The sequence below is a fragment of the Rhinolophus sinicus genome, linkage group LG17, assembly GCF_036562045.2.
Source record: "Rhinolophus sinicus isolate RSC01 linkage group LG17, ASM3656204v1, whole genome shotgun sequence".
NCBI classification, from domain to species: Eukaryota; Metazoa; Chordata; class Mammalia; order Chiroptera; family Rhinolophidae; genus Rhinolophus; species Rhinolophus sinicus.
Window position 1 is genome coordinate 25,721,159 of NC_133766.1, and position 12,908 is coordinate 25,734,066.

At 45.5% G+C, this 12,908-nt stretch overlaps 1 protein-coding gene across 1 annotated transcript; it reads right to left on the minus strand.

Moving 5' to 3' along the window:
• Positions 1-3,830: 3,830 nt before the first annotated feature.
• Positions 3,831-12,579, minus strand: SLAMF8 (SLAM family member 8). Its single transcript, XM_074322178.1, has 5 exons — positions 12,552-12,579; positions 9,630-9,958; positions 6,683-7,004; positions 6,517-6,618; positions 3,831-3,895 (listed from the first exon to the last, which is right to left on the minus strand). Exons 1-5 carry the CDS (start codon positions 12,577-12,579, stop codon positions 3,831-3,833), a joined length of 846 nt encoding a protein of 281 aa, XP_074178279.1.
• Positions 12,580-12,908: the final 329 nt, after the last annotated feature.

Below are 12,908 nucleotides of genomic sequence, written 5' to 3' on the forward strand. Positions count from 1 at the left end.
TGGGACCTTGTGGTCTTCAGAATATTCCTTCCCTGGGGTGAAGGTAGCCAGGAGAGCCTCCTTCTGTTTGGGTGTTAGACTCCTTTCATAATAACCTTTGCATGATTATTTCCAGTAGGCTTGTGGTCAACCATTATCCTCTTCAAATCTGCCTTTGCTTTTCCTTGTTTTCATTATATTTTCCTTGAGCAAGAGCCTCTTTACCTTTCCTTCTGTGAAAAGGACAGATATAAGAGCTGCTGACTTGAAAACCTTATTATCTACTAATCCCTAAGTATAAAAATCTCTAAATATAAAGCACTAAACTGAAAAGGTATATACACCTCTATGTTCATTGCAGTATTATTCACAATAGGAAAGCTATGGAAACAATCTAAGTTTCCACTGATAGACAAAAAAATAAAGATGATGGGCGGGTGGCCAGAAGGCTCAGTTGGTTAGAGTGCGAGCTCTTAACAACAAGGTTGCTGGTTTGATTCCCACATGGGCCAGTGAACTATGCCTTCCACAACTAGATTGCAAACAGCAGCTTAAGCTTGGAGCTGAGCTGCCGGTGGGTGGATGGTTTGCTCAGTGGTTGGAGTGCAGTGCTCATAACACCAAGGTCGCCAGTTGGAGTCCCACATGGGCCAGTGAGCAGCGCCCTCCACAACTAGATTGAAAAAACAACGACTTGACATCCTGGAAAAACACATTGTTCCCCAATTAAAAAAAAAAGATGTGGTACATATATACAATGGAATATTACTCAGCCATAAAAAATGATGAAATATTGCTATTTGCAACAGCATGGATGGATCTTGAGGGTGTTATGCTAAGTGACATAAATCAGAAAAGGACAAAAACCTTATGATTTCACTCATATATAGAATATAAAACAAAAAAATAGCAAACAAATAAACAAAACAAAAACAAACTCACTCCCTTGTTTTGACCCAGCCACTCTAGCCTTCACTCTAGACTTCATAAACCCAGGCATGCTATCACTTCAGGGCCTTTGCATCTTCTGGTCTCTGGAACACTCTTTGCCCAGACACTGCATGGATCACTCTGCTTCACTAGATTTCTGTTCCAATGTCACCTCATCATAAGGTATTCTCTCACCACCTTATCCAAGATGGACCCCTTCTCCCAAAGACATCATTCTCTAGCCTTTTACTCTGCGTATCTTTCTTAATACAACCTGGCATATACTTGTTTGCTTATTTATTATCTAGATTATAAACTCCATGAAGGAAGGACATTGCTTTGTTCACTACTGACACACTAGTGCATTGAAGTGTACCAGCACACGCTGGACCCTCAATCAATACTTGTTCTTGTATGACTTCTAAAGCATCAATCCCAATGCTTATTAACACAAATATTGTTCTCACAGAAGCACTTTGAGGTTTTCAGTGGGGAGTTAATTAGTCCACTAGTTGACAATTGAGTCATTGGGGATGGAAACGTCAATTAATTCGAGCAGTGTAGATCTGTTCAAAAAAGCCCTGGTGTACCACATTACAAAACTACTGTCTCAACGTGGTCACTAAGAGTTACCTTGTGAAGGGTGCATTGTGGGCCCCGTCACATCACAATGTCTCTGATCTGAGGTGGGACCCTGGGGATGAAGGAAAGAAAGTGGGGCAGAGAGTGTGTGTGATTCCCCCATACAACCATCATGGCCATTGCTAGATCCTGGGCTTTCTCTTTCACATGACTTTAGAAACTGAGGCCAGTTTTGCAGATTCACTGACCAGGAATAGGGAATGTGTCTAGGTGTCAGGTTGGGGCAACACAAGCTACCAGATTAGGTGGCTATGTGCACGTTCAGGTAGACTTGGGGAAAGGTGATGGGAGAGAAGTGGGTACAGGAAAGGTATGAAGACTAGGCAAAGTCAGGTGAACAGCAGGGGACCTCTGAGCAGAGCTGGCAGGCAGGAAAATTCCAGGGCTAGTCAAGTGGAAGAGTGGCAATATGAATCTGGAGGCCATTTGTGCTGACTATTTGTCCAAGGTGAAGTGACTGCCCAGGAATTGGGAAGAAGAGGGAAGATCCTTGGACAGGACTGATATCTTGGGTGAAGTGAATTAAGCCACCCTGTGAAAATATTTCAAAACCTACTCCTGTTTATTCAATGCCTGCTTTCTCTCTATTATCAAGACTTGAATGAGGCTGCAGAGAGACATCCAATTATGCTTGGAAAGGAGTAACTATGAACCTTATCATCTACTAATCCTAAGTATAAATTTGTTTCATCAAGGTTTTTCCAGTGGCAGTGCCCCAGAGCTTTTCTAGACAGAAACACTCACTGGCAGATAGTATTTTCCAAAGATGGTCACAATAATTACTTCCATCTAACATGCTCTTTTTTCAAAGTGACCTTGACCATCTTCCCATTGAGTGGTGGGGTCTTTGTCCTCTCCCCTTGAACTTGGGTAGATCTTCTGCACTTGCAACTAAAAATGAATGTTCCAGATTCTAGAATGCCTCAACAACCATTTCCTTAATAATTTTCCTCTGTTTAGCTTTTCCTGGTTCTTCCCTCTCTTGGTCTCAAGCTGAGACACTCATTCTGAGCTGAGCTGCTTTTCTTGAAGTTGTTCAAGATCTTCCTGTTAGCTCGGGCAAATTTAATATCTTTTTTTCTGGTCACTGTGCTACATAGAGAGGAGAGAATCTCAAACCCCACCCCCAGATCTTGCAGGAGGCATGATGGTCAGCAGAGATGGTGAAGATGTCTATTAAAAAGGTGTTACCTGTGAAATGGCACCCATCCCAACCATAGGATATAAACCATCCTTCGATTGTCTAAAACTGAAAATGACATAAAAGTCTTTCAGGCCAGAAAGAGAAACCCTTGCCCCTCACCTCTCACCTTTACCTATTTCTAGACCTTTTCTTATGATAATGCCTTGGTCATCATGAAGCATCACGGTCTCAAACTATAAGGGCTGGGCCTGGGGTTAAGGCTGGGACTAGGGCTGGAAGTGGATGATTCAGACATTCACGTTTAATTCAAAGGTCTAATGTCTTTTAGAGCCTGGGACCCAGGCTGGAGACAATCCTTTGGTGCTAGTTAGTTAATACTTGTATTAGTCTGCTAGGGCTGCCATAATAAGATACCACAGACTAGGTGGCTTAAACAACAGAGATTTTTCTCATAGTTCTGGAGGTTGGAAGTCCAAAATCAAGGTGTCAGCAGATCTGAGGTCTCTCTCCTTGGCTTGAAGGTGGCTTCCTTCCCTCTGTGTCCTCCCATGGCCGTTTCTCTCTGTGTACACACATCCCTGGTATCTCTCCCTCTTCTTATAAGGACATCAAGCATATTGGATTAGACCTCATCCCAATGACCTCATTTAACCTTAATTATCTCTTTAAAGGCCCTATTTCCAAATAGTCATATTCTGAGATATTTGGGGCTAGGACTTCAACATGAATTTTGAAGGGACAAATACAGTCCATAACAATACTTCATGAACAGTTGTGGGGAATGAATGTCCTGGGTAATCACTGTCCCTGTGGGTCCTGGAGAATGTCCAGTGTCCTGGAGATGTCCAATGTCCTTTATGGAATGTCCTCTTAGGTCCATCTCGCCCAAAGCAGAGCCAGGATATGCAATGAGGGAAGAGGAAAGGGGGAGGGTATGGAAGGTCATACCAATGTTTTCTGTCCTCCCAGTGTGATGGCTTCCCAGGCTGCTCATGGAAAGTGGGATGGAGTCTCATGGGAGGTATGAAGACCATGGTAGTTTCCAGGTAGCAGATATATCCCAGACCATCATGTGCCCATGTGGTGGGGTTCCTCATGATCCAGGCATCGGTTACCTCCTCCCTCATGGCAGACCCTACACAAGGGGGTTCTCTGTGTCTGGAGCCACTCCATCAGCACAGACATCCTTCTTCTTTTTTCCTGGTGAGGATATCAGAAAGAAAGTTACTCCTCCAATGTTTGGAATCTTAACATCCTTGGCCTGGCACAAGGTTTCTGAATCCTAATTGTCCTGGCCCAAGATCACTTCAAGCAAAAAAACCCCACACTTTTTTTCCTGGTTTTCCATGACCCTATAAGAGGTGACACTTCAAGGACAGAAGTTCTTAATGTCTAGCCTTCCTCTGCAACTATGCTATACTATACCGTTAGCTGTAGAAAGTATAGAACTGGGATGGGCCCAGTTAAATGACTGGCCAGAAGCCATGGCCAGCCGGTGTGAGGCCCTTCCTCTATCCCAGGAGGTTGGGTTCTTTTTGTCCCTTCTCAGTGGCCAAAGTCACTCTTTTCTGAGCCTTGAAAAAACATTAGACTAAGTGAAAGAAGTCAGTCACAAAGGACCACTTTGTGCATTGTCCAGAATAGACAGTAGATAGAAAGTAGATTAGTGGCTGCGTAGGGCTGGAGGGGACGGGGGAATTAGGGAGTGACAGCTAAGGGGCTTGGGAGTTTCTTTTTAGGGTAATGAGAATGTTCTAAAATTGATTGTGGTGATGGATGCACAATTCTGTGAATACAATAAAAGCCATTGAACTGTATATTTTAAATGGGCGAATTGTATGGTATGTGAATTATATTTCAATAAAGCTGTTACAACAAAAAACTGCTCTTTTCCTGGCTTTTACCTTCTTACCAAGAATCCTGGGGACTGTCTGGGGCAGACAGGGCCCCTGGGTGGAGTGCATCCTCAGCTGCTCTCACCCTGCCTCCCCAGGGAAAGAATATATAGGAGCCAGTCATTCACCCCAGCTCCATGCTGAGTGGCTGGGCCAAGACTCTTGCCTTCTAGGACAAATCCACACTAATGAGGTCTCATGCATCCTTCTCCTTGCTGACCCACTCTCTCCACCCAGGGGCCAACAAGCCCAGACAGCCTGGGATGGACATGACCATGAAGCCCAGGCTAGTTGGGTGTTTCTTTCACAGGCAGGGCATTCTGGGGCAGAGGTAGGGCTGATAGGTAGAGCTCAGGACCCAGCGGATCTCAGAGTTTCACCTTCCCTTTCTCTTCAAGAAGGAGGCCTTGTCAGCTCCTGACCAGAGAGGCACTTCTCTCAGGGAGCATTTCCTAGACAAGAATTGGTTGGGATTCAACTAGACTTACACTCAACAAACCATTATTGATACCACCTATGATCCAGGAAACATTGCTAGGTGCTCAATGGTGACCCAGCCTTTGCCTTTAAAGGGCTGAGAATTCAGTGGGAAAGAAAGTGCAGTGAGTGCTGAGTGGGGTAATTAATGGACATTAAAAGCAGGATGCTAACACAACCTATGCATGGGGAAGAAGGTCAGGAAAGCTTCCTAGAGCGGGCACACCTTCATGTAGGAGACAACCAAATAAAGGAACTGGGTGGGAAATCATGGAAAGTGTGTTCCACACAGTGAGAATGAAATGTGCAAAGGCATGAAGATACTAGGTGTGATAAAAAAAAAAATACAGTGAATATTTAAATTTAAAAAATTATTACAGTAAAAGACACATTGCTATTAATCCCCTTCAAAATACTCCCCCTCGCTTTGAACACACTTATTCCATTGTTCTTGCCACTTTCTGAAGCAGTTCTGGAAGTCCTCTTTCATATCTTTAGTTGTGCTGTTATGGTTGCCTCAATGTCTTGAATCGATTAAAAACATTTGCCTTTCATGGTCATTTTGACTTTGGGAAGAGCAGAAGTTGCATAGTGCCAGATCCAGTGAATAAGGTGGACGAAGACACATCATAATGTTTTTATTTGACAGAAATTGCCATACCAGAAGTGATGCGTGACATGGAGCCTTTCCATTGTGATCATAAAATACAGTGACTGCTGCTGTCAAGTGCCATCCAACGGAAAGGCAGGGGTCTTCAATAAGGGAAGCGGCATGTTGAACCTTAGTAACAGCGTATGACAAGTTTCAACTTGTTTGGTACAGTCAGTTGGATGTGAGCTACAGTTGAGAGAAGGTGTGTTTTAAGGTGTGCCATAAATCATCCTCCATCATGACAACGCTCCATGTCACACATCGCTTCTCATATATGGCAATTTCTGTCAAATAAAAATCATTACAGTGTTTCCTAATTCACTGGATCTGGCACTGTGCGACTTCTAGCTCTTCCCCAAAGTCAAAATGATTCAGAACATCGAGGCAGCCATGACAGTGCAACTAAAGCCATTCACAAGAGAGGACTTCCAGAACTACTTCAGAAAGTGGCAAGAATGATGGGATAATTGTGTTCGAAGTGAGGGGGAGTATTTTGAGAGGAATTAACGGCAATGTGTCTTTTACTATAGTACATTTTTAAATTTAAATATTCACCATATTGTTTGATCACACCTTGTATATGTAAGAGAATAGTTCATTTAAGGAACTATAAATGAAACTTCAAGTAGTTCAGTCTGATTGGAGGCCAGGATATAAGATGGAGAAGGCCAAGAGATGAGATGGGAGAAATAAGGAGGGCAGATGATCTGAAGACAAATAGGAGAGGTCCAAACTCTACCTTCCTCTTGGGTACATCCCGCTCTTCCACCCACCTCCAGCACTTGCAGGACTCCCACCTGAGTAGGGTCCCCAGTGCCAGGCAGAGAGGAGACCAGCCAGGATCAGGAACAGTGAGACAGACACCATCACCAGCAGTACATCTTTGTAGTAGGCCTTCCCTACAGCAGGACATGAAGAGGCATGGTCAGAGGTAGACTTGAAGCTTCACCACCCCATACTGACCCCTGGCCCTTGGCATACTTGCCTCATGATGACAGCTCTCCCAAGGGATGACTGTAGTTGAGTCCCAGCTGACAGGGTTGGAAACAATGCAGGAATAGGCCACCCCCTTGTCTCCTGGTCCCAGTGAAACCCTCAGCACCTGTCCATTCATGAAGAGGCCAGGTGACTCGATACTAAAGTCAATGGTCCCCTCCCATCGCCAGCTATAGGTTATATCACTGATGTTGGTGACCCAACAAGACAGGAGCGCTTGGCAGGTCTTGGGGGGCTGGCCATCCCTCAATACAGCAATGAACACTTGTACCATGGGCCTGGGTACTGCTTCTGGGCAAGAACAGTAAAGCAGGTGTGGGTAACAGGGATGCTGGGCAGGACCCATAGCTCTGCCTCTGGGATCCACACAGGGTTAGATGTCACCTCTGACTAGATCACTCTTGTCTGGCTTCCCAGTGCCCACAGGATAGAAGTTGAACTCCTTAGTCTGGTATTCAAAATCCTTCATGAAATGGTTGATGTCAACCTCTCCAGCTGTCCCTCCTGCTGGTCCTCCTTACCTATCCTAATTAATTTCCAGTTCTCCCAAACATGTTATGCTGTTCCATGCTTTCATATGGCTAAGCTGTGCACATATACCTTTTTCTTCTTGTCCTCCTAGAAAACTTCTTGGCTTAGCTTGGACACATTGCTTGCTGCCCTAATTGTGAATCCTTCCCTTATACTCCAGGTATGGCTGTGAGCTCTCCAAGCACTCTCTCTATCCCTTGTCATAGCACTTTTCTCACAATAGATCAGTCAGAAAGACAATGAGCATTTAAGTCAAGCAAGAAAACGCACATTCCTGGACTTTTGGAGCTTAGAGTTTGGTGAAGAAGACAGATACTGATAAGTGATTATGAATAATTAAGAAAATAATTACAGTGGTACAAAATGCTGTGAAGGAGGTGACCAGGGTGCAGTGGCTATGTCTTGTTATCTCCATAACCTTCACTCTCTAGGTGCTCAGCTACCTGGGCCAATGACAAATTGGTATCCTGGTGTTTTAGGCTGTGGCTTCCCTTTCCTATATATGTTGATGATTAAATCCTGAGTTTCTGTGGCAATGGGGACCAGCAGGAGAGAATTTTGGTGACAACAACAAGAGGACTCAGTGTCTGACAACATTTCCAAAGTCAAGCAGAGCGAAACCTCATTAATGCCAGCCCAATCTGCTGGGATTTGTGATATGAAAAAAGAAAAAGATTTGCCAGGCACACTAATAGTATACAAAAAGATTATAGGGAGGGATATTTACTTTTTTTTTTTTTAATTTATTGGGGTGACAATTGTTAGTAAAATTACATAGATTTCAGGTGTACAATTCTGTATTACATCATCTATAAATCCCATTGTGTGTTCACCAAATATTTACTATTTAAGAGGACAAGTTGCTTCCAAACACGATGGGCACAGTAAAATCACCCATTGACATTTCTAGTAACTGATCTGCTAATTCAAATTCTTTTTATCTATTGTCAAAGCAGAGCTCCTAAGGATGGCTTTGTGCAGTTAGTTCTAATCATGCTAAGTATTGGAAGCAATAAAACAGCAATTACCTTAAAATCTGTAGTCAGATGCTGAGAACAAGGCATTTTAGAACTTAGTGGTATGGGTGCTGCATGTATTATCACATTCAATGTCCTCATTTTATATGTGCAACAGCTGAGACTAAGAACAAGGGAGAGGCTCCCAAGCTGCGTGTACGGTTGTATCGGTTATTCACTGTGGAGGGCATTGGCTAAGGTGGGTAAGAGCTGAGGGTAGGGGTGCTGAAATTCAGTTAGCACTCTGCTTGTCAAGCTGGCTCAGGCTGCATGAAACCAGAAAGACACCCATCTAATTGCACAGCAGTACCCTGAGTGGCACACCCAAGGACAGCTAGTTAGCGGTCTCCGTGGGGTCTCTCTCTCCTCCCAATTTGCTACTTACTTTCTCTCCCTCCTTGTTTCTCTCTTCCTAGCTGTCACCCCTACTCTCCATTATTAAATTTGGATCTTTTCCTCCCCTCAACAAATTTCTGAGGTTTTACTGAAATAGTGTTTTGGGGTCACTCACATCTTTTCCAAGCTATTAGGTAGCTAGATGAGAGATAGAAGGCCATTTTTTTCTTGACCAGCAAAAATATAGTGGAGGTGAAGGTGGAGGTGATGTGGAGCTGGTGGAGGTGATGGTGGTGGAGGTGATGGTGGTAGAGGTGATGGTGTTGGAGGTGGAGGTAAAGTTGCTGGAAAGAAAGACCCTTCCAGTCCCTAGTGAATTCAGCCACCCCAGTCGAGGTGCTGAATGCAGCTGCGTGAATGACCCTAGCAAACCCATATGGAGCAGAAGGTCTGCCTGGCTGAGCCAGGCCAACACAGAGAATCATGAGAAATAAGAATAGTTGTGTTTAGCCAGTAAGTTTTGGGATAGTTTGTTCTGCAACAATGAATGACTGAAAGAACCCATGAATGTTATATAGTAAGAATCTCTAAATACATCTAAAAGAGATTATACTTTTGAACTGATAAGAATAGGCTAGCTTCTGTCCTAGATGCTTTCCCAAGCATCACTGTATTTCACTGTTATGGACATCTATGTGGTAATAGCACGATGCCCACTTAACAAATGAAAAGGTGAGTGGCAGGGAGCTAAACATTGTGTCCAAGGCTATTGAGCCAAGAAAAGACCAAGTTGGAGCTCAGACAAGGATTGCAAGAGGCAGAGCTGGGCTGCTGCAGATAGGAGCTCACTGGGAAGAATCTGAGGAGTTTTCTTAGATGTGACTGCAGGAGTAACTGGCCTCTGAATCAGTCATGAAGTCAGAGGCCTGAGGTTTCTGGAACCCACTTCTCCCAGCTCCCAGGACTCAGGATACCTTTCTAAGGCTTTGTTGGGGGAGAGGTGGGACAGAGAGCCAGTGTCAGGTGTACTCATCATATACCTTGAGTTGCAGGATCTGGGTCCAGGTCCGATCACCCGTGTCCACCAGCAACACAGAGAAGTTGCCGCTGTCTCCAGACTCCAGTGGCCAGAGGTCCAGACTCAGGTTGCTGTGCAGCTGGGTTCGGCCCAGGAAACGGGAGTGGTACAAAATCTCCAGGGAACCCTGGAAATATGTGGCCAGGAGCTCCTCTGAAGGCCATAGAGATCTCCAGATCACTTTGCGGACGTGGAAGCTACAGGGGCACTCTGCCACTAGCAGCAATGAGCCCCCAACCTGTCCCTGCACGTGGGCACCAGTATCCATAATGGGAAGTAATGCTGCAAGAACAGAGCCCCGTCATTTTGCCTGCCCTGAGCTCTTCCTTTGTCTTCTGTATGCAGCTGAGCTGCTATGAAGCAAATTAGAGCCCCCTCCCCACACTCCCTCCATCCAGATTGAGGGTGCACTGTGCCAGGGGCTGGGAATAAAATAGTAAGAAAGATAACTTGGTACCTGTACTCATGGAGCTCACAGAAAAAGTCAGCTTCTTAAGCAAGCAATTAAAATATACTAAGTACCATGATGGGGAAAAAGGGGTGCCCTAGTAGAACATAGGCAGGGTGAAAGGGTGACCTCACTGGCCTTGAGGGGCTTAGAGAAGAAATGGTTAATCTGAAGCCCAAAGGAGGAATGGAATCAGCCAGGCCAAGCAGAAAGCTGCCTGGAGCGAGAATGGGAAGTGTTACAGGCAGAGGGAACAGTGCCTATAAAGGCCTGGAGGGTGAGAAAGCATGGTGCACAGGGAACTGAAAGTAGTTGTCGCAGGAGGAGTAAGAAATTGCCACTGCAAATTTGGAGGGAGCCAGATCATGCAGGGCCCTGAAGGTGACATTGGAGTTTGGGCTTTATCCTTAGAGCAATGGGGGCCCTTGGGTAGGTTTTAAGTAAGAGAGTAACAAGATTAGATGCATGTTAGAAAGATCAGTCCAGCAAAGGGGCAGAGGATGCATTGTAGGTGGGGCAAGACTGAGGCTGCTTCTATTAATCCAAAGGAGAGTGATGGAAACTTGTGCGGAGGGGGAGTAACTGGGATTGGGAGAGGTGGCAGGAACCGAGAGAGATTAAGATGCATTGTCAGTGGGATCTGGTAACATACTGGATCTGAGGAGTGAAGGAGAAAGGAGTCAAGGATGGCTACCAGGTCCTTGGGTGGCATTCCCTGTGATCCAGAACAGGAAGAGAAACAGAATTTTGGGGGAGGGGAAAGATGGCAGGATGCTGAGTTTTGCTGAAAACATATTGAGTTTGAGGTTATGTGGGTGACACCTCTGCTTGAAGTGTCCCCTCCCTCCTTCTCTGGCAAATTTCTGCTCATCCTTGAAGCATTAAGTTCCCCTGACCTCCCCCATTCATCTTCAGAGGTTACACACTTGTTCTCACAGGGGCCTGGCATCACTGCTGTGAATGCCTTACTCCACTGTTAGCGCCTGTTTATGAGTCAGCATCTCCCACTAGGCTGTGAGTTTCTCTTCATCTTTGCACTCCCTTTGCCCACCACCGTTCAGGAGGAGGATAAGGAGAAGCTCAGTAAATTTTACTGAATGAATGGCAGAATTTACTGACTTACCTTGTGCCTGGCACAGTGGTGGACACAGGTGTACAGAGCAAAATAAGAGCAGACATGGAACATACTCAAGTGCTGGGAGTTTGGTTAAGGAGACGTGTTCTGGATGGTCACTTATCCAGCCACTGGTAACCCCAGCCCCTCAGCTGCCTCATTGCCCTCCCTAGCCCAGATCAACGCAGGCCTGACTGGAGATGGCTTCAGGGTAAATGCGGGGTGGAAATATAACATAGAGAGGAACTAGCACTGGATGTCCGTCAAGACTATGTTCTATTCTATCCTGCTCTGCCCCAATGAGCTAGATCACCTTCAGCTGTCACCCTCCCTGTATGGACTTCCAATGTCCCATTAGTAAAACAAAGGGATGCACCAATCAGTTGCACTCATCTCATTTACCATTAAGAGCCCTTTAGAAAAATTATTTTTGCTTCCCATGTCCAAAGATTTGAAAGATTTGTGAATCGAACAGATTCCTTTTTTTGAGAGATTTCCTTCACATGTTTAGGAATGTTGAAACCTGCAGAGCCTTTGGAGCCCTCAAGGCCGGGGACCCAGACGAAACACTGGACAAAGTCATCTCAAAGTCCCTGTGAGTCTGATGTAAACAAAGGTGTCTTTGTCTTTGCCACACTCCACCACTCCTATCCCCTGGTTTTGTAGTGTTGACCCCTGTCACACTGAGCACTTGTTAACCAAGGAAGGGAAATCAGGCACCAGGCAGGATGGAGGGACCGCCTAGTGCTGAAGAGACCGGATGGGTCTGCATCCCAACATCACACCATCATCAGCTACCCCACATCGACATGTGCTATATTTAACTTTCTCTTGCCTCTCCTCTCTACTCAGTATCCACCTCCCCTTACACAGACTTCAGGAAGGATGTCAGCTTTCCCACAGGCTGTTGGAAAAACATCCTTAGATTGTAAGAGCCCTACTCTGCCCTGCCCTTTCCTTCTCTCCCCAGACTGTATTTAGAATCCTCATGTGTTAACATTGCCAGATCCTTACCATTCTCACAACCATCTCTTTCCAAACCACTGTTTTAACTGCCCTGGGCCACAAAACAGCTTGAGTCTCATGGACATGGATACTCCCAGTGCTGCTGCCTCCTTCCACCCAGGACACCCTGCATCTCTTTGCCTCTGCCTAGCTTTCACAGTTGCCCCAAAACTTGCTTCAGTCTTTCCTACCCCTCCTTAGCTCCTGGGTTCTCACTTGGTATGGGGAGCCCTGCCTAGATGTCTAGTGAGAGGCACGGGGTGAGGTTTCAGTTTTCTAAGGACAGGTCACTCACCTGCTCCACTTACCTGCCCAGAGACTCCACAGGGACCACATGGTCATCCTTCTCTGGAGAGGCAGGCAAACTCCCTGGACAACCTAAATCTAAAACATCCCATGTCAAGTGGATGCATGGAAGGAGCTGTGGTCCTTCTGGACAGTCCCATGTTCAGAATGAGGAATCTTGACTCAGAACAAGTTGCAGGCCTTTCTGGCTTTTCCAGGAACTATTTCTTATAAGTCAGCCTCTTCTTTCACATGCCTTTGGTTGGCCATGCAATCACAGGCAACAAGGGCCTCCACACAAGCCCACATCCTCCCCTCTGACTCTCGCCAGGCATTCCTGCATCCCACCCTACACCATAGCTGTCTGTCTTTCCAGTTGC